Below are 27771 nucleotides of genomic sequence, written 5' to 3'. Positions count from 1 at the left end.
TTTTTTGAGGGATGAGTTTTTTTTTTTTGAGGGATGAGTTTTTTTTTTTGAGGGATGAGTTATTTTTTTTGAGGGATGAGTTTTTTTTTTTAGGAGGGATGAGTTTTTTTTTTAAAAGAGGGATGATTTTTTTTTTAAGGAGGGATGAGTTTTTTTTTTAAAAGAGGGATGAGTTTTTTTTTTTAGGAGGGATGAGTTTTTTTTTTAAAAGAGGGATGAGTTTTTTTTTTTAGGTTAGTTTTTTTTTTCATGCATGACAAAAAAAAAAGAAATTGAAAAAAAAAAAAAAAACTTGGACCAAAAAAAAATATTATACCTATCTTGAAAATAAAACCTCTCCTTTTCAAAGTCGCTATTTATAGAATAGTCCTGTAGCAAGTCCTCAAAAAAGCCCTTAGTTTTTGAGATACCCCCACCCGAGTTAGAACAAAACACAACCATGTTTTTTCTTATCTTTAGGGTCTCCCATTAGTGAAATGGATTGTTGTGAAATTTCATTTTGGGGCAAAATTAGGTTTTTGGGCTATTCTTTAGAACTACCCCAATCTCTAAAAAAGGCAAATCCGAATAGGGCAAAGGTGACCAAAAATGCTATAACTTGAGAATGCTCACTCTTATCTTCATCAAATTTGCTGAGGTATGAACCAGGTGTCTACCCTACATCACCAAAGAGTCAGAATGTAATTTACATAAAGAAATACTGAAATATAGTCCTTTAAACATACCTTTAGTTTAGGCGGAAATTGTACTTTTGTAGTGAGGACTCCTCTACTTTCCCTCATTTAGAAAAAAAAACATACATTTATGTCAAATAAGCTGTTACTGCATAGCCTAAGATGCTATTAAACAATAACCAGTGGTTGTATGGAGAGATCTAGTACAGTTTTATTGCAAATGAGACTTCTTTAGACATACCCCTAATCACAGTATTCCATGTGTACGCTTCTCTGTATTGAGGCCTGCAATTCTCCACACTATGAAACATGAAACTATGAAACACACACAGCAATCATGTGTGTGTGTGATTGAATATGGTGCTGTACTTTGCTCACATACATAATTGCCTCAACATTGCCTGAAATGTTGCCCCAAAATCACAAGAATAGATATTCAGGGAGGGTTAAACAATGCCAACTGAGAAGGAATTTGACTTTTATTTGGTATATATAAAGTACAAAAAGTAAAGTGTTATTCCAATACTTTTTGTAGTATTAGGTGTAAAAGTGTACCAAAGTTTGACCACTTTTAAGGTGTTATTTTCAAGATGGTGTCCAAGATGGCCAAAAAAACATTAAAATAGCTTAATTCCTTCATTATGTATCCTAGACAAGTACGTTTTGTGTCTAATCCCATGTTTTGGGGGCCTGGGAATCCATCCACTGGACCAAATTGCAGAGATACAATTAGATCATTGTGAAATCCAATATTTTGTGACTCTATTAAAACACTCTGAAATGGTCACCCGCTTAACTAATTATATAATAAATCTCCAACTACTTATATTTCCTTTTTACTGGAACAAGGCTTCAAGATATTATATATCCTCAAAACACAACAAAACTAATAGTCACAATTTGCAGTAATTCAGAAGGTGGTGGCAGAGAATATTGTCAGTTAGTAGTATTGTTTTCAATATTGAAAGGTTTTGGATAGCTCTGTGGATCAAATTTAGCCCAAACTAAATTCATCTTTGACTATACACCCCACCCCAAAAAAATGTCTTGCATTATGAACCAATCTCTCTGCACCCCTCCCCTTACCTACCCAACTGCATAACTCCTCCCCTACATACACGAGAATATTAATTTTTCTCGTGGACAAGCGCAGTGTCATCTTGTAGACACAAGATTTTGAAAAACATTAAATAGATGTTTTAACACATTAGGAAGGCAATCAGTGTGAGTGTGCAAAGAGGGGTGGGGGTGGTTATGGAGGTTAGTGTAGAGCTGTCAGAACCGAGTATCTACTGGGTGCCTAGACAGAGGGGAGTATGGGGGGTGGGTCTGGTCTAGAGTTTAGTGGGCCTAGGGTTTCCCTCAGGTGGGTAGAGGGGAGTATGGGGGTCACTGGATTGCTCCCTGGGCACTTGGAGCGCAGAAGAGCAAAGTTAGGAGCCAAGGAGACCCTGAGCTTCTCCTGTCCCCCATGTCCGACGTGCAAAACCTCCAACAGAAATGATTCACCATTTCAACGAAGACAGTTTTGCAAACGATACATGAAAGATAAACTTGTATCTTTGCCAGATCTCACTCCAAGTGGCTTAGGGAGCCTGTGCTCTCCTCGTTCTCAGCTCCTCCAAAAGCAAATTAGCATTTGGGATACAAACGATTTCTAAGTCACGGCACGCTGGAGGACGGAGTGAGGAGGAGGCAGAAATTAAGGTATTGGAATTTAGCTAATGCGTGAGGCTGAGAGAAGTGTCCCTATGTCGCCTGGCTCACTGGATAGTCCCACTGGTCCCAAGTGGACCTCCACGCTGGCTCCCGAGATAGGCACTCCCGAGATAGGCTCGCTTGAGTTAGCATAGGTAGTGAGGACAGTCCCCAGTGGTGGTGGTTGTAAGACCTCCACATGTTGCAAGACTGTGTCATATACATATGTATGTATGCTGGCCCCAAATGGACCTCCTGGCAGGTCTGGCTGGCTCCTATGCCTGAGATAGGCACTCGTGAGTGGGCATAGGCGTTCGTGAGGAGGGTCGGCCCCCCCATAGTGGTGGTTGTAAGACCTCCACGTGGTGGTGCATGACTGTGTGTCAGGCAGACAAGGGTGTATGTCGGACTGGCTCACAGGAGAGTCGGTGGTGGCTGACCATTAATATTCCCAGGGGCCCCCAGTGACTTATCATTATGGCTCAGAGCATCCTCTCCCCTCTCCTCTCCTCTTAGTCTCAGGAATAAGGAGATGTTTGTGACAAGCACATCTGCACCTTATCCACGTCACACTCCTCGACCACCCCTGCCTTTTTTTGAGTGTAGCGTTGTGAGCTTGTACATCGGCTATTTTCACAATGTTTGCCTCTTTCTTACCTAATATTTGAGAGAATATTGAGTCTTAAGAGTAATTCAATTGTAACTTTAGAAATGTGCAGATACCCTGTATACACTTATACTGTATGTTGGTTTGTTTACTGCTGAGTGAGAAAACAATGTTGCACATCAAGCTAACCATTGTAGATTTGTATTATATACCGGGAGCAGTATGGGTTAGCGCCCCAGGCTGTGTCTTCCGTGAGGAAGAAACCCAACAAACCCACGGTGAGGCCTTTAGGAGGGCCATTCCAGAAAACCGCAAGTGGAGCTAATACCATTAGACGGCCCAATCTAGTGGTATCGACCCAAGGAACCATCACGCCAGAAGGAAATGTTTGGATCGGGGCGGTGCACCGGATCTGGCGCAGCGCTCAGGTCCTGGACCTGGTGAGACGAAGGAGGAGCCCGGCCAGGAGACAACCCACAGAGCCTAGTCCCTCCACATGCCAGAGCCTCCCCGTGTTCAGGCAGAGTACTTCCGGAGAAGCGGACTGAGTGGCCCTGTCTTTCCCTATAGGACTGACCGTGGGTCAGTCCTATAGATCAACCTTGCCGGGGTTGATCAAGCTTGATCAACCCCGGCTGGGTCACCTGGGCGAGGGTGTATGCTGCGAGACCCGAAACACCCCATGACCCCAGGCTACAACACTGATGATACATCCCAGGTGCATCCATGTGATGTATTCTTTATAGCCAGTCTATCAGATTGGCAGCCATGTTTTTACAAATGTCACAGTACCACCCAGTAATAATTTATTTATTCCTTATTGGTATCAAAATAAATCTTGAAAGCTTCAACAGAATGTGAATTACATATGATATATCTACTGTTGATGAATTCACCAATCCTGGGCATTATGGCATGTAGAAAAGGGAGAAATTACATTGTTAAATATGATTATAACCAATTGCTTTAATATATAATTGTACTTAAAATCACTTGACTATAATTTATATATGCTAATTGGATTCCTAGATCGCCAAAACATGGGGTTAGGCACCAAAATTACTTGTGTAGGGCAAATAATGAAGGAGTAATGGGCTTTTAAGGAACTGGTGGCGGCCATCTTGGAAATTTGACATTTCTAATGATCAGATTTTGGTCAACTTTTGATATGTTATTAAGTACACCTGATACTACAATAAACCATTGAGAAAACTACTGTTCTAATTATTTTTGGGTCAAACCATATTTGCACCCACCTATAATGTTTTATTTCCAGAGAAGGGGTTTGATTGATTGATTGATTGATGTAGTTTATTTAGAAAGACATGAGAATAGTACATGACAGTACATAACAGTACATGGAAGTACAAATTCACAATACAAGGTCTACTAAACTGGAAACCCTCATTAAGCATTACGCTTGTTTAAGATGAGAACCCCATGCAGGTCTCATTTGCAATAAAACTGTACTAGATCTCTCCACACAACCACTGGTTATTGTTTAATAGCATCTTAGGATATGCAGTAACAGCTTATTTGACATAAATGTATGTTTTTTTTCTAAATGAGGGAAAGTAGAGTCCTCACTACAAAAGTACAATTTCCGCCTAAACTAAAGGTATGTTTAAAGGACTATATTTCAGTATTTCTTTATGTAAATTACATTCTGACTCTTTGGTGATGTAGGGTAGACACCTGGTTCATACCTCAGCAAATTTGATGAAGATAAGAGTGAGCATTCTCAAGTTATAGCATTTTTCACCTTTGCCCTATTCGGATTTGCCTTTTTTAGAGATCTCAAAAACTAAGGGCTTTTTTGAGGACTTGCTACAGGACTATTCTATAAATAGCGACTTTGAAAAGGAGAGGTTTTATTTTCAAGATAGGTATAATATTTTTTTTTGGTCCAAGTTTTTTTTTTTTTTTTTGTCATGCATGAATAAAAAAACTAACCTAAAAAAAAAATGCATCCGTCTTTTTAAAAAAAAACTCATCCCTCCTAAAAAAAAAACTCTTTAAAAAAAAAAAAACTCATCCCTCCTAAAAAAAAAACTCATCCCTCAAAAAAAAATAACTCATCCCTCAAAAAAAATAACATCCCTCAAAAAAAATAACTCATCCCTCAAAAAAAAAAACTTATCCCTCAAAAAAAAAAAAACATCCCTCAAAAAAAAAAAACTCATCCCTCAAAAAAAAAAGTTATAGCCTATGTTTTTTTTTCCATACCAGAAAACATAAACCACCAGCTCTTAAAATAATGTACCTACCCTTAAAACAATCTACCTAGCTCTTAAAATAATGTACCTACCCTTAAAACAATCTACCTAGTAATGTCCCCTAAGGGGCTCCGTAGTATGGCTAGCCAGATAACTGCCAAATATTAACGTGTCCTTCTTGGAACATGCACCAGGGCTAAAAACTGCATGGCTAGCCAGATAACTACCAAATATGAATGTCTCCTTGTTGGAATATAAAATCAGTCACTCACCTTGGCCCGTTTCCTTCCATGGCCGTGGTTGGGAGCCCGTCTCTGTGCATGAGAAAAGTGAAAGGCATTATAGAACATTATAGAGAAATAATAATAAATCAACTTTGCATAATAGAGTTATACAATACATTTTACAGTTTATTGTAACATTAAATTACATATTAAAATAAATATGCAAACTATGAAACAATATGATAGCAAAATATGATGTGAACATAAAATAACAGAAGAACAAATACAATAATGGCCTTGCTAGGTGGACTAAATACAGGGTTCTATGGTAAGATTTTTGCCAAGAAGCACTGGTGATCCTAATTGGAAACAAGCAGGAGCACAGAGAAAAATCTTCAACATGCAGTTTTGAATCCCGCTGTGACCGTTTTTCTCTGACTGGTATAATATATTTTATTCACGAAACAAAACTAATTAAAATCCCTAGATTGTCAATAAGATCATTAAGGATCAACAGGAAATATTTTTTGAACTTTCCATAGTTGGTTAATAAGATCATTAACAATTAACAGGAGAGCATTAATGTCCTTTTCCTCGCAGTTGTTTTGAATTAGGCTGTGTTTCCGTCCCTAATCCCCCCACAAACACACCACACGAGAAAAAAAAATTTGTTTGTTTTATACTGTAGTATAAGCCTTATGCCAGTAACATGGCAGAAGAGGCATTTGCATCCTCTGTGTGATTTACTACATGTGGACAGAGGCCTGTGGAGACACCCACTGTGAAACTAATTTCAACTGCAACATCAGTATATCCTGACCTGACAGCTCGCAGGCCAATACTTCAACTAATAAATATCACACGTACAAAATTTGTTAAGCAGTTAATTTTAGATATCTGATATTGTGGCGCCATTTGTCACTTTGCCTGATGAGTCAGACCTATTGAATGCTACGCAAGCTAATGTTAATTACAAAATATGCCCCCAGCAAAAAAGGATTTACCAGGATGTTGTGTGTGTCTTGTCTTTCTCTTTCTCCAGAGTCCACGCTTATGTATTTCATGACTATATTTTGGGTAAAATCCCGCCTGTTTTTAGTGGAAGCAGTGGTGTGAATAGTAATTACTGCTGGCATATGATAATGAGAAATAAGGCAATATTGTGTACAAGGATTGCAGTGGTGTTGAAAATTCAGCAGCTGCTGCTGAATGAAATGTAGCAGAAACAATGGCTAAAGCCTGATTTATACTCAGCCGCACTACGGTTCCCCGCACCAAAATAGGCAATTAGGCTTAAAGGGATATTTCACTTTAAAATTGGGTCATTTTACCGTCTACTCAGGCTTTTGGGAGTACCCCAGACAGCTTTTAAGTTGCTTGATTCAGTATTTAGATATTTGATATTAATTTGATCAGACACGTCCCCTTCCTATACAAACCCATTGTAACTTCAAACTCCCTTTTAACCATGTTAGATTCATCGGAGACACCCGTCCTTGGTTCTGGTGACTGACATTGTCCTTCTAATACGTGAGGAGACTGTGTTTTTTCAATTACTTTTTCATTTATTTTTTATATTTCTTGGGAAAAAAATAATATATATATACAATAAAAAAATACATTAAATAAAAAGGAAAAAGGTTATTGAAAAAACACGGCCCCCTCACGTATTAGGAGGGCAGGATGAGTCACCAGAACCAAGGACGGGTGTATTTGATGAATCTAACATGTTAAAAATAGAGTTTGAAGTTATAATGGGTTTGTATAGGACTTTTTTTAAGTTTAGGGCAACTAGTGCAGCCAAGTACAGTACTAGGTACGTTGGATTTATACAATACCACACTAGAAAGCATTAAATAAAATGTGCTAATTTATCTAATGATGAACACTCAAAATACTTCACAAACGTCAATAAAGTCCACAATTACAACACCAGAGGGAGCTCCACTAATCACGTCCAACCCAGATTTGGCTCAAACAAGGGGTTAAATTTGTGCCACAAAAATGTGGAATGCCCTACCAACCGTCCTAACTGAGTGTAAATCCCTACTCTCCTTCAAAACCACTCTAAAAGAGCACTTACAGGTGGCGGCAATTTGAAACTGGCCCCCTTAGTCAAAGCCTAGCGCCCCCCCCCCCCTCTCGAACCGTGTATTTAAAAAAAATAATTAAACTGTTTATATATGATGTTTTGCATAGTAGTGTATATTTGTCTGTCATTAAATGTTCCAATGAATTGAGTACAAAGGACCCCAATGGATTGGGTTTAAAATCCTTTTAGCAGACCTTGCATTTAACTGTACTCTCCTGTGTTTTTTTTTGCAAACTGCTAATAAAGTATTCAATCAATCAATTCAAAACTCACTCAAATCCAAATTTGCATTTGCAGTGGTGTCCCTAAATCCAAACTAACAATCTATAATTCTCTTTCATTCTTTTCTTTTTTTCAAAAGTGGAGAGAATGTGAGCATTTTACTTGCACTGTACAACCCTGAAGTGCTGCGACTGAAATAATTCATTTATTTATAACCACTTCTCAGGGTCACATCTTGCCACGGCGCCTAAAATATACAGTTAAGATATGGCGGAAGCGGACCGTAAAATGTGTTGTCCTCTACCTCATTGGTTCTTAAAGTGGGGTCTGGGGACCCCCAGGGGTCCTTGGGGGGACACCAGGGGGTCCCCAGCAAAATGTGTTACTAAAGCGCCACAATCATTTTAATCCTTTTATCCATATTTTACCTCTACCTGTGCATCGTGCAGGGAGCCGTCTTCAGCCTCCTGGCCCTCCCCCGTCCCCTCCTTGGTGCCCTGGAGTTGAGGGGAGGCCGTGCCTCGGCCGCAGGGCTCGTTGAGCGGCTCACTCTCTCCCTCCTGCTGGATGTCGGCTTCCAGGCTCACTGACATCTTCTTAGGGGAGGGGAGAGGGTGGGAGGGGGGAGGGAGGGGGGGGGTTGGAGGACCCAGGACACGCTATAGAGGGGAGATTGGGCGAGACAAACAAGAGATAAATAAGACCAGCCAAAGAACTACTCCCAAGTCTATCTTTGGAGACAGACATGCGTATACGCTACAGTAATCAATACCTGTTGCAGCTATCAGATCTGTGTTGTTGTACAGTGTATCTGGATGGGGACCACAAGCAGGAGGAGGAGGAGGAGGGGGGTCCACTAAAGCAGTGTACTAGGCTGGGCTGCAGCAGGGGGTGCAGGGCAGTCCATAGCAAGCTTTCGCTGGGGCCACGGGGCTTTAGCTGAGAGAAGACAAAAACACAGGGTTTCTAACAAATGCACCAGCTGTAGTACATCATTCTAGCTATGCAATTCATTTGGGGGAAATGCTACAATAGTAAAAATATATAAATATATATTTGTTCTGTTATATTCTAATGTTACAACCAGTAAAAAAAAACAATCTGAGGTGAACTATTAAACTGAGGAATTGAGTCTCAGTCATTTGTTGTCATTTTAATGGGCCATCTATTGACGTTGTTATTGTCCTGTGTGTCTGCCTTGATCTTTATTACTAAGATTTGAATGAACTACTGAGATGCTTTGGGGAGGAAAACCAAACTGTGTTTAGTCCTGATCATTAATCTGAAAATCAATAGCTTTGATAGGTAATTTTACCTCCTTTATAACTGCATTCTCAATCTGGCGTCCCTATTTTGGGGAAGTCATTCTACTGTCGGCAAAACATTGAATTTTTTTTTTATTACTTTTTTCCCTTCTTTTTAACTCATTCACTGCCTGAATTATTTCTGGCCGCGTTTGCCCACTGCCAGAGATTTTTCATTGAAAAAAAAAAAAGTACTCAGGAGCCGAGATACAGAATTTTTAAGTTTTAAGTTAACAAGGAAGTGGATAGGAGTCTAGATCTTCGAAAAATCATATCTCCTTGCCAATACACAAGATCACAAAGCGTCTCATCGTGACGTGTTGTCAAATCTTTCAAGTATAAAATATGACTTAAAGGACCACTTCACCCATCTTCCCATAATTGGTCCTCACTAATGCTCATTATAAGATGGCACCATTGATGTCTACTCATTCTGTGTCTCAGAGGACGGCTATGGACATTCAGAAACCTGCTTACCTGTGACATCATCGGTAGGCAGGTTTGGTCATTTCCAAACAATTTTTTAATGCAAGAACAATTTCAGCATGCAGACTTTCCAGGAAGAGAAAGATGGTATGAACTGTCCATAGCCAACCAATGAGACACAGAGTGAATAGATGGAAGCATTAGTGAGGACCAATTATGAAGATAATGTTACTGGAAAAGTGGTGAAATTACCCTTCAGGAGTTATCAACCTTTTCTAAGCACTGATCCCCTTCTGTCTCAAAGGTTCAACTGAAGAACCCCCTATGATTAACATTGTGCTCAATAGGACTACATTCCTTAACACATCCACCGCCAGAGGTTAATCTCATAATGTACTCACCAGTGCCAAGGTGTTTTTGTTGTTTTTTTGTTTTTTTCATGTCGCCATAGATCTTGTTAAAATCCTTAAGATTGAGCCGTGAACGGTCTGTTTACATCCGCGAGATCTCCCTGTATCTCCCAGTGAAGACCGCATGTCAAACGGACTTCCATGACTGTAGTTAGAGCGGATTACGTTAAACAGTGAAATGCGAGGAGAAAAAACTACAGGAAGAGAATTGAGTTTCAGTTTCGTCTGTAGAATGGGAGCGGGCGTGATCGTCGAAACCGGATCCCAAATAATTCTATTTCCTGTCATCAAACCGGAAACGGAAGTGGATCAAAAAAATTCCGAAAGTGCACCCGGACCGCGCATGCGCGAAAAGACCGCAGCCCGTAGGACTACGGGCTCGGCGCTTAACCGTTGGATTTAACGGCCCGTAGAACTACGGGCCCGGCGGTAAAGGTGTTAATTGCAGTTTCAAAAGGTAAGCTACACATTTAGTGAATAATGTACAACTCAGTCTCACTTTAGACTTAGTCTCACAATTTTATTACAATTATAAGTCATTACAACCACATTTGTGTCCTGAATATATTTAAAACAAAAAGGTAAATCATATTCTTCTCAATTTTGCAAACCCCCTGCAGTGCTGCCAAGCACCCCTAGGGTTAAGAAACCCTGCTTTAAGTAGTTAAAATGTTAACTTGAAAGTACCTAAATAAAAAAACTGAAACGAAGTAAAACTAACAGCAATATTTTCAGCAAATAGTGGACATGCAGGGGGGGGGGGGGGATAAAGGTGGTGGGGTGAGCACAGACACACACGCGCGCACGCACACACTCACACCAAGCACCTCTGGGGTCCCTCTGGGTCGTCCGTTTTCTCTCCGTCCCTCTCGTCTCTTCTCCTCTGGTTCAGTGCAGCAGCAGCATGGTCTGCCCTCCAGTAAACAGCCCTAGAAACCAACAGCGGAAAAGAGGAGACACGGATGACGTCAGTTTCACACAGTGAGTGACTCATCGCTGCTGCTGCAAGCTCACAGCTCACTGGCACCGAAGGAACACATATTCAACCAGACACCAGCCCAATGTAAGCCGACTGGTAAGACAGTAAAGAGACTAAGATGTTTGTTTGTTATTTGCCATCTTAATCAGTGCTTTAGTATTAGCCATAACATTTCTTGGTTTACTTTAACTTATTAAAACGTTCTTATATTATATTAACCACACAAACCTTAGCATCTCTTTGGGCATGTCATACTCATAATAGGCAAACATTTGGCAAAAATAGTAGATCTACAAGCTCACAACGAGCCTGTAGATCAGACATTTGGTGTATAGTGGGGGAAAAGGAGGGGGCCAAGTACAGACCCCTGAGGGAACCCCTGTCAACATAGTATATGTTTTTTAATAAATGGTTAATGTTTTGCTATAATGGAGAAACAGAAATTCCGTATAACGATTTACACAAGTGAAAAGGTATTCACAAAATTGTTATAAACCAAGCAGGCTTAGAATCTATAATAACTACGGCAAGCATAGCAATAATAGGAATTGTCTCCATTTTAAAAGTTGATGGATCTTAGATTATTGGATGTTCATAAGTGCAGACAGGCTTGCAATGTGAGAATGAGATGCAATGCTAAAAACCAGAACAGGTCAGAGGGAAGTACTGCATTTTGTGCTCCAGGTCGCCCACTCAAGTCTTGGCTTAACACGCGACATCCTGCATCTCTAATCACAACCCCCTCAACTTCCTCCAATTACAAGCTGCTCTTAATTAAACTCCCTCCAATCAAGAAGAACTGCTCGAGCTCTGCCTCCTCCTCATCCCCTGGAGACAATAGCCAGAGCATCGTTAGTTACAGCAAGTCATTATCATGTTAGCCTTCTCTCTCAGCATCAGGGACCGTCATTAGACCAACATGGAGAAAATAAAACATGACAGGGAACCACAAACAGCTTCCGGCCAAATCTCAGCTCCAAAGAGGAAAACTCTGACGACTTCAGCATGCGTGTGCACGGGCTCATGAACACACACAAACACACACACAGACACAGTTGAATAACATCCCATCTGTCCTACAAGCCCATTTCCTCTGGCGTCACTGAGTCAGCAACACAACGACAGGAAGGTTTTGCGTGTTAGCTTGTGTGAATATTCTTGAGAAAACGGAAAGTAAGAAAGATGGAAGAACTGTTAAAAAAAAGAAAAAGAGTATACGGGAAAAGAAAAAAAAGAAAAATTCTAAGTCCTGCTTGCTTGTACAAAATTGTATTAAAAAGTGCACACAAAAGGTAATTCAGGTAAAGAAAGCATGTGGGCACGCATTTTAAGTGTGCACTAAAGTGTGTGTGTGTGTGTGTGTGTGTGTGTGTGTGTGTGTGTGTGTGTGTGTCCACCAGTGCCACTGTGCTGTGCTGCAGGACAGATGAGAGAAGAGGAGAGGCAGGGATTCCCAGCGTGGGGAAGACCCAAGCAGAGCAACAACAAGGGCGTCATCAGCAGCAGTAGCAGCCGCATCAGCAGCATACAGTACTGCATCAATGACCACTACAGCCACACACACACACCCCTCAGCCCATGCACTTTCTTACAAAACTCTCCCACGCAGCAGCACACAACACAAAAGTTTGCCATCCATTATCACACACACGCAGCATTGTGAATGTGTCTTACTTTAGTGTCAATGACACTAAATCACATCTCTGACACATGCTGTCGTCCCACAGCGTGGTAGAGGGGGGAATAGATGACATTCCGTGCTAAAACAGACACCTTGAGAATGCACAGTGAATGAGGGGCGGTTATGAATGAACCAGCAGCCTCGCCTATTCTCTCCATCATCCCCCGCCAGCCCTCTCCCTCCCTCCCATCTCTCCCTTTCTCTCTTGCCTTCCCCCCTCCCTCTCCTACCTTGCTTTTTTCGCAGGCACAGGCACACAGGGTTGCCAAGGAGATAGTGACGTCATTCTCAGCTGCTGCCATTTGTGTGGAGCGAGCACCAGCGAGAAGGGCACGGAGAGAGAGGGATGATATCAAAAATAAATGTGCGGACTGCACACTGCAGTGAGCCGAGGAGAGCGAGGGATGGAAGTGCAGGGTAGGGGGTGGGGTGTTAGAAAAGTAGACCACAGTTAAGACACATTGATGGTTTTTGGATTGAATCCTATGAACCACATTAGATATGGATACGTACGACAATTGCACAATTTTCATTAATTTTAAAAAGACATGGATGTGCCTATTACAATGAGACAAACACGAAAATCTGGATGAAACCCGTCTACAACAACGATAATCAAAATTAACCAGGCGACGAGCGTCAAACAACTCAGAACATCAACAACCAGATGCCATGATGAGACCACTCGTTTTGTGGCAACTGAGATCAGATCAATCTGTTCAATCACACTAGTCAAATTGTCCACAAGGACAATTTGACGATATCCAACGTCTGGGTAACGCCACTCAGACAGTGCAATTGGATCCAAGCATGTCTACTTCTGCTGTAATGTCATGGCACAACGGCTGACTGGCTATTAGCAGGCTTAGCTCAGCATCAGCAAAGCACTACAACAACAACAACCTGTTTGGTTGTGGTCTGGATGTGCAGACACTTCTCCCTAACATGCCAGGTCTGAAAACAGACCAGAGAGCTCTGTTCAGTCAGTGTGTCAGTGGGCAGGGCTGAAGGCGTCATCAGACCCGTCCCTGCAACGCCGAGGGCAGATGCATCAAAGTAGCCAACATTAGTAGACCATACCATACGATATTAGCCAAATGTCACGTGTCATCACTGGGATATATCGAGGTGTTTTCAGAGGGATTCAAGACATTCCGTTGACTATGAACTGGTTGTTTTGTTTACCTGTGGGTAGAGTGCAAAAACAAGACTCTTGAGTCTCAAGGCAGGATAGGTCACTCAGTTATGGTTCCAAGTTCCATTACAATCTCCCCATTCGATTTTGACATAAGAAACACAAGTGGAAAGTTTGTCTCAAGTGAAAAAACTTTGTAGCAATCCAGCCAATACCTTTAGAGATATATTGTGTTGGAACATTAAGTGTTGGAAGGACACACAGACGGAACAACACTGCCTTCCTTAGAGCCCTACTGCTAGCAGGGCATAATCCTCCAATGTTTAATTGGTTTCTGACTCTGCTAAAAGTGAGTAAGAAAATACCTTCAAGCCTATCAATGTAGTGTCCAAAACTGTGCCGTAGACTGCTGAGTATATACACATTTTTACCACCTACAGTACCTTACATTTACTTTTCATGATATCCAGTACTATACATCATTTAATTTATAGAGCTTAACTACTTTAGCCGTGTTGTCAAACATTCCCAAAAATGTCAAAAAAGTAGATCTATCAGCTCACAAGACTTCACTTTGCGACACATTGTGAGCTTGTAGATCTGCTATTTTTGCCATTTGATCATTTGTGTCAATTTGCCTATACTCGGTTCTTGCCATCTTTCCCAGACCACACTTCTTCAACCGTGATCTTCATCCTCAGTGCTCGTAACGCAGTGCAGGACACTCTGACCCACTTCATACATTAAAGGCCAGTGCAGGTACCAAGTCAAATTTAGCCACTCTAGGTCAAGCCAGGTCAGGGTTCCTGCAATAGCTAGCAGTAGGGTAAGCCACAGAAATGAGAGGAATGCTGCTGCATAGTAGCTGCTGGGAGTGTGTGTCAAGAAGAATATATATAGGGCCCTATCTTGCGCGCCGCCTTGACCTTTATCCCCAAACTTATTACCCATATTTTACTATTTTGAAAAACATTTTAAAATAGTTCAACTAGCCGATCTACATCGACACGTTGTGATGGCAAAAAAGTTTAGGGGTAAGGGGTAAGGCGACGATAGGGCCCATAGTCTTTTCCTGGAATAATGAAGACACAAGCAACCTCTAGCAACAAATCGAAGTTGTCAAATCAAACAATAGATGGCTAAAGTTTGTCAATGACTTTCTAAATAAATAAATGAATACAGCTCTGTTTGCTGTACAGTAAGCTGAGGCAAATTACAGAGGAAATGCAAGTAGCAGCTGTTGGGTGTCAAGATAAAGCTAGCTAACAATTGAACTATACAGTCATAGCCATTGTACAGACCCCCAAACATGTATTTCAATCTTGTATTAGTTCAACAAAAGTGAAAACTGAAACCTGCGTTTACATGGAGCCTTTAATTCTACTAACAGTAACTAATCTGCATAGCAGAAGAAACAGTCTCCTTCCAAAATATATTTCATTTTGTTTAAAAGTATAAACTCCTTTCAACCTGTTCAACTGATGTGTCATATAAATGCTCCTTCTGATGACTTTCTACGTTCCTAATATATACTCTTCTGCGCATGATCGCCCACTTGAGTTAAGCAACATTTACTATTTTCCGAGTTAATCCGGGACTCGTCTTCTCCCGTTCACCATCTACAGGCGTTTATATAGTGAAGTTGAACCTGTGACTGTAGTTTAAGCATGTCAGAACCTCTTTCTGATGACCAATTGTGGAGCACAAGAGTCACTTTATCCGATCATTTTATGTAGCACTCAATTCGTGGGAACCGGATGGTTGATTTATTTCAGAATTTAAAAAATGTGGCTTAAGTAACTGCAGCCAGTAGCTTTTCCCCCAAAAGTAACTGATTTACCAAAGTTCCTCTCAGAAAGTAAGCAATACTGCAGCAGTGATATGTGGATGCATGCAATCAGAGAGAGGACATCTGTAAAGTCATGAACAATGATGCAAGTCTATTTATTTCCCATTGATGACAAAATTGTGTAATCCTGCATCCACATCGTAGTGAGTAATCATTGAGAACTACATCTGCGATCATTTGCCGTGTTGATTGAGATACATTTCAGAATGGAAAGAGTCATGCACAGCATGGGCATCTGTCTGGCTCTCTCTGCCCAAGCTGAATGAACGATGAAGGTGAATGCAAATGGTGCACAGTGCAAACAAGAGTGAGCTTAAGTGTGTGTGTGCACACACACACACACACACACACACACGCTCGTGCGCATGCACACACATACACACAACCATGCAAATGCTATGCATTTCACAAATTATGTGCTGTGTGGACGAAGCGATTAAGAAAACGCCGGTCAGAGCTCAGAAACTGAACTTCTGAAACCTGTGTGACGTTGTGGAGAATACATCAAATAAATAAAAAATTAGATAAGTTAAAAATAAAAAACCCACGTCAGAGAAGCGGAAGAAGGGGTTCCGCTCTTCTTTGTCTACGTCTCTCCATCCTTCTCCCTGCCACCCCCTCTGTTCTTCTAGTTCAGCGAGGATACCCCTTTGCCTGTCTGCCTGCCTGCCTGCCGCCCCCTCCACCCCTCCCGTCTCCATCTCTCCCTCCATCCACCCACTGCTGACTGTTATCTGGATGTTGTTTGTCTCTCTCGCTCGGGCGCTCGCTCGCTCCGTTCCACTGCTTCCTCTTTTAATGACTCCTGTGACGTTATCCTCCCCCACCTAGCCGGCCCACTCAGTCCTGTGGGACGAGCTCTGACTCATTCCCCCCCCCCCTCCTCCTTTCTCCGCAACTACCTTTCTGTCGGTCTCTCACCACCTCTCTCTAACTCTCTCCACTTCCCTTGCTTACAATGAAATTAACACTGGATTTTAATGTCTGGTTGCAGGCGATTGTCTCTTTCTCTGCAGACGGAGAATGAAGGACTGAGGGACGGGGACACAACGTGTGTGGAGAGAAATATGGAACTCCCCTCAAAACAGAGGGAGAGAGAGAGAAATAGATAAAGGACAGAGACAGACAGAAAGAGAGAGACACAAACACAGGTGTCGGTCAAGTAGACATCAGCTTCATTTCTTCATAGTGAATGAGTGGCAGTAGCGAGAGAGGGGATCCTCCTGTTCTATCTCACATGCATTATTGATGATGGCAGGAATGTGAGAGAGAGAGAGAGAGAGAGAGAGAGAGAGAGAGAGAATGGAAAGTGGCTCTATCCTCACACAACACAATGAATGGCCCAACTACTATTTATATTGGTTTCTTGCCTATTAAATTTATTTATAATTTTTTTTATCTTCGCCAGGCTGGAAGTCCGGGAGGATCATGCTTCGCCACTGTCCGTGGCGTATCATACTGTACTGTAGGTGCCAATGCCCCAAATCCCTGGATTACTTGGATCATGATGCGTGGGAGGTGATGGTAGGTGTCGTGCTCCACCTCAGCAATCCATCTCCCAGGGGTCTATCTAGCGCATTGAAACAGGGATACACTCGAGTCCCACACTCTCAGCTGATACCGACAATAAGTCTCTCCAACCTACTTACTTATTTACAGTAGCAAATTATCTTTATAAACTTTCCCGCCCAATTTAGTCGTTATGCCAATAAATTCCTTCTACTGCTTGCCACTGATGTTGTACCCCAGTGGCTAACCTGCCAGTGAGGATCCACCACTGGGTGCCCCCCAAGCCCAGAGTGTGCACAGTGACAAAGATCGCCTTCCCCGTCTGGCTTCCCTCCCCTGAACACAAGACAATTGTGTTCATATAGACCAGTGGTTTTCAACCAGTGGTCCGGGGACCACCAGTGGTCCTTGGGGGGGTGCCAGGGGGTCCCCAGCGAAATTAGTGAACATAGCGTCACAATCATTTTAACCACTTAGCATTGGCTATTAAAAAACAGCAGATATACAAGCTCATAGCGCGGCACTAGCTTGTAGATCTGCTATTTTTGAAAAATCTTGAAAATGTGTGTATATCTTTGAATGAATATATTTTTTAAAGCGAACATTTTTAACTAAAATCTTTGCTTCTGGGGGTCCCTGGCACAAAACATTTTCAGATGGGGGTCTGTGGCCAAATATATATCAATTTAGGGGTCCTTGACATGAAAAAGGTTGAAAACCACTGATATAGACGATCAGCTAACCTGATGCACCACTGTGGATTCAAACCCTTAGACTCTGCAGTAGTAGGCAGGTACTTTTTACCCCTGCACCATCCGAGCTTAGCTGAGCACCCCTGATATCTTACTATAACTTAACTTCCATGGCACGTTTTATTGTCTCCGCCAGGCCGAAGGCATGGAGGAGAGTATGTTTTACCCCCTGTCCGTCCGTCCGTCCGTGTGTGTGTGTCCGTCTGTCACCAGCTGTGATTGGCTAGCGAGACACATGATGTCATACCTACCTGACCTGGCGGAGACCTGTGCTCCGAGGAGCACTTCTTCTAGTTTCATCTGAAACTAACAGAATATACATACAATATGTAAAGAAAAAAGGGTAACATGTCACCCTCTTTCCTTCGCATGTAGCTTTAAAATATCTTTCAAAGAGAACCGTACTTAAGCCTCAACCTCCTCTAAGCACGCACACACACACACGCGCGCACACGCACACGCACAGACTACAGAAACCAGGGAGAAACCCACTTCTTAATAGATTCCCACTCAATTCTTCTCCCATCCTCCTGTAATATCCAATGATGGGAGCAAGTCAGGCCAACTGGACTGGAAACGTATGTGTTCTCATCACTCTGTCAAAGGGGTTCCCTCTGGGAATGTGGAGAAGATAGCACGAACCTTTGTGCACGTTATGCTCCCCCGATGACTCCATGTTTATCAGGGAGGACATGTGCTTGTCTAAACCCTCCCCGTGCCAACTTGGCAGCAACAGGACGCAGTACAAACAGGGGGAATTGGCAATGAAACCCTACATTTGGAGAAAAATTTAAAAGGGGCAAAAAGTTGTTCAAAAAGAAAAACAGGAATGGCTTGACAAGTGCCACACGCTCAGTGGGACACACACAAGGCTCTGGCTGCCAAAACAGCATCCCTCCCAAACCCTTTAAATCTCCACAACAAGAGAGCACTCTCTTTTAGAGACAGATTAACTCACACAGGAAACTCACACAGGAAAAGGGATAGATGTGGTTAAAGTTTGCATCTATCTACAGCAAACTACAGCAGCAGGCAGTTTATGTCAGCACAATTAGAACCAACTTGTTCTAAAGTGGTGGAATCTTCTACTGCTGCAAAAAAACAAACTGTGTCACACTGAAATTGGGAAGCAGCTCCTACTGTCATTACACACCTTATGTAATTTCTGCACTTCAAGTTTAGGAAGGGAGGGGGAATTTGAGATGAGAGTGAAAGAGGGAGAGAAAAAATAGGGAGAGAAAGAGGGGAGGGAGCGATAGCAAAGACGGGAAGCGAGGAAAAAAAATCTCAATGATGAAACGGTCTGTGCTGTTAAGTGATTGGACCAGGCCTCCACCAATGGGAAGACCAGCTCCATGGCAACAGGCTCTGTCACCAAGAGAAAAGCAGCCATATCCCTCAACACCCCCCTATCTTTTTCTTTCTCCCGCTCTCTTTATCACTCCCCCCAACACTCCCCCCACCCCCAATTATAGAGCTCAGTGTATTTACCGGTGTACAAACAAACCATGCACTCACACACACTTAAGCCTGAGTAATACTTGGTTGCGAGCGGGAGTCACGCAGCGAAAATAGCTGATCTTCAAGATCTTGTAGATCTAGTACATCTATTTTTGGTGAGTGTAACTAAGTATTAACTCCGGCATTAAAATGGCGCAAGGTACAAGGACCACACCTTTTGCTACACCAGACCATCTCACTCTCATCTTATTACAATAAATGCACAAAATCTGTGTGTGCGTCTGTCCGTCGGTCCAACTGTTCTGTAGATCACGAACTTTGAGAACTGTCCGACCGATCGACTTAAAACTCGGCGTGCGCGCCGCCGTCGACCCAAGGGATATGAGAATCCCAGCGTTGAGACGATTGGATAGGCGGCTGTCCAGAACCGTTAATCCTACTGCTACGCCCATATATAGGCATATAAGGATATCCGGTTCTTGTGCAGAACCGCAGATCCGACCCAGTGGCCAATTTATATGCATATGTGAGTAATGTGCACATTAAGCACAAACCTGCACATCAGTTTATAGAACAAGCCCCGGTGTTCTATCCATTATCAACACCTGTCTAGCCGCCGGCACGGTTTTACATACAGTATGCAGTGGTTTAGCCTCTTCTCAGAAAGCACAACCTTGACCCGAGGATTCTCAGCAATTATCGTCCCATTTCAAAGCTGACCAATGACCTGCTGCTTACTGCTGACTAGTGAATGTATGAATATCTTAATCCTATTAAGACCTCAGCCCTACTTAAAGTTTTGGCTGCTGTTGGCCATAATATGTTCATTTAAAATCTTGAGCATAGGGGTTGGCTCTAGCCTGGTTCCAGACCATAGACCCCGCCCACTCTCTGAGTGAGCTCCTCTTGGTCTGGTGTCATAATGTCAGCCTGTGGCTTTTCACGATCGAAGAAAAATCTGTCAAATCAGAGTCGTAGGTGGGGGTGGTCTAACGACAAGCCAATCAGCGAATATCTGCTAAAACAAGCTGTGCGATGACGTCAGATGTAGGCGGATCCGTCGATCTCTTGTGATTGGTTTAGGGCAATTTCAATCCCCTCCCCCTGGTAATCGCGGACAATGCAGCCAATTTCAGACTGAAGCTCCACGCAGCTTCAGGCTGATAATCAGGCTAGGTTGGCTCACTTAGGGGGTGATGATCATACAGACGTGCTGCTACAGGCACAGACACTTGAAACACTCCTTGGCAAAACAGTGCGTTGGACAAACAAGAGTGGTGGAGTGGGCCTGACTGCGTAATCAGGTGATCAAATAATTGAATCACGGGGAAAACATTTATTCAAGCAGATGCTGAGTCTAATAGTCTAATATTCAATCTTCATCTGTCATTGTTCCCAAATCTACCAGTTTCAAAACCGTGAGGAGCAGATACAACTTTTGCAGGAATAAAAAGCTGGATGACCAATATAATTGTCTTCCATTAAATGAGACCCATAACTGAAGCTAATATACTATTTGGACACCCCATTAATAGCCTCTCAGAAACCCTAGGTCAATCCTAATCACATATCAAGAAATCTTTCAGCTAGTACAAAATTCAGCTGCTAGATATCTACTACTACTTGGTCGGCCTGAGCCAAGCATTCATAAGGTTGATCCACACACTCAGCTCTGCTATGAGGCTGGCCAGGTGTCTTGCTATACCTTTTCTTCTCGTACTTTTGTTCCCACAGGAGAACTTGATGGGCCTTAGGTTCCAGATGCATTCTACGTGCTGCTACCTTGTCACCAACCCTCAAGAGCTCACCAGAAAAGGACAGTGATTACTAACTGGCACCAAGAAGACAGACCACATCACCCCAGATTTAGGGTCTTCAGTGGCACCAAGGCCACAACGGGATCCATTTTAGGGCACATGGCTTATTTGTTTTTAAAAGGCACTGAAAGTGCTGGTCCTTCCTACATCACTGATCAATTTTTTTTTTGTCCAATTTCACCCAAAGACCAAGGAGATATGATTAGTTGAAGATCTAGACTCCTATCCACTTCAATTTTAACTTAAAACTTAAAAATGCTGTATTTCGGCTCCTGAGTACTTTTTTTTTTCCAATGAAAAACTCTGGCACTGGCTAAAAAAATATGAAAATAATTCTGGCAGTTAATGTGTTAAAGGAACACCTTTTTTCAAGGGTGCTAATGCTCACTTTGGGATAGAACCATTACCATTTATGTCTACTCGCTCTGCGTCTCAGAGGAGGCTGTGGACAGCTCTATCATTTCAAGGTACATTTCAAACTTGTTTTTAATTGATGCAAGTTAAAGGGACACTTCACCTAAAAAAAACTTTTTTTCAATGGATTAGTCACCCCATGGAGACACCCATTCCTAAGACAATAATTTGATGACCGGCAGCGGTTCCGGTAGGAGACACAACGAGTCTCCGTTGTGTCTCCTACCGGAACCGCTGCCTACCGGTCCGCTGGTCATCAAATTATTGTCTTGGGAATGAGACAAAAACTAAAAAATATCCATGAATTCAAGTCTCCATGGGGTGACTAATCCATTGAAACAACGTTTTTTTTGGGTGAAGTGTCCCTTTAAGGTTAGGTTTGAAACCTACTTCCTGCTATGATACCATCAGCAGGTCCATGTTCAATGGACATTAGTGAACACTGATAAATGGAAATATTTGAGGGTTGAGGGTTTGAGGGTGACCATGCCTTTGCAGTCAGTGGAACAGCCTAGCACTTGGCATCAGGTAGCATCTCCATTAAAAAATCAAGACACAAAACTCTCCTCTACGCACTAGTGTTTAAAACAATATAATGTGTACAACATGGCTGGTTATACTGTAATAATGTCTGATGTACAGTTCTGTTTGTTGCACTTGGTTTGTTGTGTTCTGTTGTCTTTTTTTTGTATCCCATGATTTTGTAACCCTTTTTTTTCACCCAGTGCCAATTGCCTATTTAATCCCGGGCGCTACTCTCCCTCTGCCAGCCTAGGGAGAGCCTAGAACTGAGCTAATGCCTCCTTCACTGCATGAGGAGCTAGCAAGCCACTTCTTATCACATGACGGGGGAGTTTCCCCCGGTAGGACGTAGTGCGTGGAAGGAACACGTTATTCCAACCAGTTCCATTCCCCTCCATCAGGCACCCAGTATAGAGACCAGGATTACTGCATGTTTTTTTGTGAGGGTACCTACCCTAGGGGACACGGGAGCACATGCAAACTCCACATACCTGTAATACATAACTTTGGTCAATGACTTTTTTAAATGTGACTTTTTTAAATGTGCTTTATTATAAATAAAATGCCCAACAGGGCAAAATGTGCCCAACAGGGCAAAATACACTCAAGCGTTCATGCAGGCACAGGCGTGCATGTGCACACACACACTTCACCAAGAATATGAGTCACTCAACCACTTGTTATTTAAGTGTGAAGATTGCTGTTAACTCCCTCACATAATGTCTGCTTATGTGCTCCATTGAGTGCATTCTACTCTGTGCTGATGGGAGCAGTAACTAACTAGAGGTCTGGTGGTGGGACTGAACCTTGAATTAAACAGATTGAGCCTCCAGACAGAAGCATAGGGCCCCAGAATAGAAATGTAGCCGGCCTCGCAAAATAGAAAGGAGGTGCCCTTTCATCACAGACATATGGACAAGGTGAACTCAGCAAGCATTGTTAGTTGTTACTACTATGTGGCAACCACTTTGAACAGCCCATTTTGTAGTTCACCGCAAGCTAGCGGTTTAACAAGGGCAGACCATGGGACACTGGTACAAATATTGGCCAAGGCAAGTACAGACAGGTGACATATTAAAGGAACCTGAATAAATTAATAGTTTCACGGCAATCGGGCACTGCGTTCATTATATGTGGTATTTTGTGCAAAATAGGCTCTCCCGCAATAGCGCCACCATGAGGCCGGTTTGAAAACTTTAGGGAAGAGGTCTTTCCTTGGCCTTCTTTGAGTGTGCGTGCAAAGTGTCACATCGATCGGTCCAACGGTGCCAGAGATTAGCTCTTTACAAACAGACACACGGACGGAGAGGAGCTAAAACAGTCTCTGGCCTCCAGCCTAGCGGAGACAATTAAGCAACATTCTATCATGCTCCGCGTGACATGTATGAAAATGCTAAGCATGCTCAGTTGACCTCAATTTTGGATCAAGATGGCAAGAGGAAACGATCTAAGTGACTATGAAAGAGGGTTCATTATTGTGGCATGGATAGCAGGAGCTTCATTTACAAAGACTGCTGAACTGGTTAGCTTTTCAATAGGAACAGTGACTAAAGTGACATCTGCATTTCTATCTATAGAAAGGCATCAGTAAATAGGGTTTGAAAATGTGGTTGATGACCGTCACGCTTGTGCATTAGTGCGATATGTAAGGAGTAGCAACTCTTCCTCAGGTGACTGAGAATGTCAATGGAGGACGTGATCAGACTGTGTAAGCAGAAACAGTTTGTCGACAACGACAACTACATAGAGAGGGATGTTACAGCAGAGTTGCAGTGCATAAAACCCTAATTTCAAAGACAAATGCCTATTTGAGAGTTCCTTGTATAGGCACCGATCTACAGTGTCCACTGGCAGCAGTGGCTCAGGAGGTAGAGTGTAGAGTTATCAACAGGCCTGAAAATTAAGGCCCGGCCCTAACTGGGCCCGGCCCAATCATTTACCATAATGTTAGGCCCGAAAAACCCGAAACAGTGTCATTATGTGCTTAATGTCCTCAAAGTCACACATCCAATAAGCTTTGAACTGAGCAGATTGGACCTTCCGTTCCAGAGATAATGGCCAAAACATCTTGAGAACGTCCACTTTCGCCGTTTTTCGATGTTTGAGTTTTGGCCATTTTCGCCAGTTTATTTTTTTTAACACGGCTGGGAAGGTCGGACGGCGACAAACTAGATACCCGAGTAAAGTTCACTTTGAGCTGCATCCAACGCATTCACTGCCATTTCCGCCGGCCTTACCGTTCGGCTGCTAAAGTTGAAAATCTTGAATCTCTAAAGTTGAAATCTTTTTGGGGGGGTAATAGATTTTTTACTCCCTTTTTTTTTTTTTTTTCACAGAACCCGAGGCTCGGCCTGACCAATTAGCATTCCTTTCCGGACTGGTCAGAAAACGCTGGGTCTGGTAGCGTCGGGTTCGGGCAGAATTTGAGAACTCTAGTAGAGTGGCCGCTTGGGAAACGGAAGGTTCCCAGTTCGACCCCTGGCTCCCCCTGTGTTACTGTCAAAGTGTCCTTGGGAAAGACACTTAAGCCCCATTGCTCCCAATGAGCAGCTTTGTGCCTTACATGGTTTCCTCCACCATCGGTGTATGTATGTAATGTGTGTCTGAATGGGTGAATGAGCTGCACATTGTACAGCGCTTTGAATAAAGGTGCTATATGAATGCACCATTTACGACTACAGAGATGTATGGGGGGAAAAAGTTCAGCCTACGGTCGGTCAGATGAGTCATATTCTTTCACCATTCTACTCAAGCGGTTGAGTGCATATGTGGCATATGAGAAACATTGGTTTCTTTCTAATCTGTCTTGAAAAGCTTGGCTTGGCTACTAGGGATGCCGCCGAAAAATTTGATTTTACACTCACACTCACTCTCTGCTAGAATTTGTGTGCTAGAAACTGGCGCTGCCTACTGGCATATTTTTTTATTTTCTGCCTTTCAGGCCTAAAATGATGGTAACTGTTCGGGCTGGGCATTAATTTTCAGGCCCGTTGAGAACTCTAATGGAGACTGCGGATGGAAATTAGCTTGTAGCTGAATCCGGCATGTTTACATGAGATCATGATCAGCTGATTGAATTTATTCATGTATTGAATGTTCATAATGTGCATTGTCCCGTCTAAACAAACACAAAGTAAAGTAGGTGGACAACTATACACTATTGCAGAGTTTAAGTGACATTGCTGGTTGGACAACAGTGGCCCTTAGGTTAGTAAACACACAACAGTCACAGCCATGACAGCATGTCAAAGTGTTTTAGTATTCGCTTTTCAGATGTTTTCAGATGTTTACTCATTTTCTGTTTTCGGTGAAACGTGCACGTGAAACCAAACCACAGTTCTATGCTACCGCTAATCACAAAGATTGGATACATGTGTATGGATAAACGACCTGGTCCCATAAAACATATACCACTCGAAAAGTAACTGATTTCCACAAAAGTTTACTCATCAAAACTGGTAATAAAACTGTAACCATCAAAGCATGGACAGCACTCAACACTCATGTTATGTGACCATGTGAGTATAATATATAAACAATATATATATATATATATATATATATATATATATATATATATATATATATATATATATATATATATATATATATATATATATATTAACTTAAAAGATTTATACGATATAAGAAAATCATATTAAAAATATATATATATTATTATTCAATTAAAGAGAATGGGGGAGGTCGAATAGTCGAAAAATCTTTGTCAGGGCAGTAGAATTAGATTTGTATCCGTTTCTGGCATCCCTAACTCGTGCACCGAAGGTGCCTCATGGTGGCCCAACACCCTACTAAGTAGTACACCTTACTACTTTGATACTTGCCCTGATGAAGACCAATTGGTTGAAACATGTTGGCTAAGGCTTTTAAACTTTTTGTAAACATGATTAAAGTACTGTGGGTTATATTCTTTGAGTGCTCGGATCTCTCCTCTTTGTCAAGTTTTGGTTCCCGTTGATCCTAGAAGCACCTCTAAGTTTTTAACTCACTGAGTGTCAGAATTATTTCTGGCTATTTCTGGCCAGTGCGATTTTTATTTCTTCTTTTTTTTCAAAGTAAAAAAAAAGTGCTTAGGAAGCGAGATACAGTTTTCAATACCTTTTTCAGTTATAAGTTAAACAAGGAGTGGATGGAGCTGCATATCTTCAGATAATGATATCTTGGGTTCTGAACATTTAAAAAAAAATTACCATAGCGGTAAAACGCGTGAAACACGTGAATGGCACTCAATAGCCCCCTTTCCACTGCAGCTTAAGCACCACACCACACCACACCACACCGCATCAAAATATCTTCCGTTTCCATTACACAAAAGTACCCCCTCTCAAATCCACAGGTATGAGTAGCAGACTCAGGCCATTGACACTCATTTGTAATGTAAACATAGATGGAGGCGATTGCTTTTTGTCTAACAATGTAATGTAAATGAGTGGCCAACTGTCCTGTATACAAATGCAAATCACCTGTGCACGTGCGGGTGAACCATTTGGTTCGGTATGAACCAAATGGATCCTTATAACTGTGATTATAATACAATATAAATTATAATGTATTACAACTATGCTAATTATAATACACTATAATGGATTATAACTGATTATAATACAATATAAATTATTATAATTTATTACAACTATGATAATATAACACACTATAATAGATTACAACTGTGATCATAATACACTATAAAGTAGTATACTGTTTTACAACTATGATAATTATAACACACTATAATAGATTACAACTGTGATCATAATACACTATAAAGTAGTATAATGTTTTACAACTATGATAATCATAATACACTATAATAGATTATAACTGTGATTATAATACACTATAAATTATTATAATGTTTTACAACTATGATAATTATAACACACTAGAATAGATTTTAACTGTGATTATAATAATCTATAAAGTATTATAATGTTTTACAACTATATCCTGTTCTAAATAAAAAGTCGGTGAGTGATCAGTCATTATGAAGTGTTTGGCCCCGTTTGGCCTAGCTCAGACCTACCCAGGACTGGGTACTTTTTAGGCACCAGTTTAGTACCACTTACACACCACTCTACCCACTTCATTGTAGTGGAAACCGAGGCACAAGTGGACGGTGTGGTGTGGGGTAGGGTGAGGCCATGCATATGGAAAGCCGCCTAATGAGTTAACTCATTCACTGCCAAAAAAAAAAAAGCCCAAAAAGCCCAGACTGCCAGGTTTTTGCGATTTTCTTACCTTTTCAAGTAGTCACAGAATATTCATCTCCAGTATGATCGATCCCCTGATGGTTGCTAATCACGGGGGGTTTCATTATGACTACTAAAAAATGTCATCGCGATTCCCGTTCGCTTGTTATACCCAGTTGAAAATAGCATGTTTCTCTCAAAAATACATAGTAAAACACAGGAGCAGAGATTCAGAATATTTCCCTAATACTTTAACCAGGAAGTGAATGGAGCAGTAAATCTTTGGATCGCGTTATCTCCTGGTTCTGTGTGAAAAACGGGGGGGGGGGAATTAAAACTTTTTTTTTTTAAATTTTTTTAAAGAGACGTCAAAAGACGTCATTGGCGGTGTGGGCTTACAAAAAACAGCCGTCAAAAGACGTCATTGGCAGGGACTGAGTTGTTAATATGTCACCCATCTGTATGTACCTACCACATATGTGGCAATCAAATCAACATTTAACTGGAAATTAAATTGCTATCATATTATATATCCTGGTTCTCATTTAGAAATATTTGGCATCAGAAAG

The 27771-nt window shown here is 41.8% G+C and overlaps 1 protein-coding gene across 13 annotated transcripts in view; it reads right to left on the bottom strand.

Annotated features, from left to right (window-relative positions):
• r3hdm2 (R3H domain containing 2) overlaps window positions 1-27771 on the bottom strand; it is a 95740-nt gene that overhangs the window by 48815 nt on the left and 19154 nt on the right. For 8 of the 13 annotated variants that reach the window (XM_080424854.1, XM_080424865.1, XM_080424863.1 and 5 more), the window contains exons 2-5: window positions 10692-10802; window positions 8506-8672; window positions 8162-8392; window positions 5468-5509 (exon numbers count right to left, since the gene is read on the bottom strand). In XM_080424854.1, the coding sequence (XP_080280980.1) occupies window positions 5468-5509; window positions 8162-8326 (207 nt within the window). In that variant the 5' untranslated portion in view covers window positions 8327-8392; window positions 8506-8672; window positions 10692-10802. Of the gene's footprint in view, window positions 1-5467; window positions 5510-8161; window positions 8393-8505; window positions 8673-10683; window positions 10803-27771 lie in introns of all 13 variants that reach the window. The other 5 variants (XM_080424861.1, XM_080424855.1, XM_080424858.1 and 2 more) reach the window with 3 other exon arrangements.

Source organism: Gymnoscopelus braueri (genome assembly GCF_963280865.1).
Source record: "Gymnoscopelus braueri genome assembly, chromosome: 3".
In the NCBI taxonomy this organism is placed as follows: domain Eukaryota; kingdom Metazoa; phylum Chordata; class Actinopteri; order Myctophiformes; family Myctophidae; genus Gymnoscopelus; species Gymnoscopelus braueri.
The sequence above is the reverse complement of the archived record's forward strand: the minus strand, read 5'-3'. Positions and strand labels throughout refer to the sequence as shown.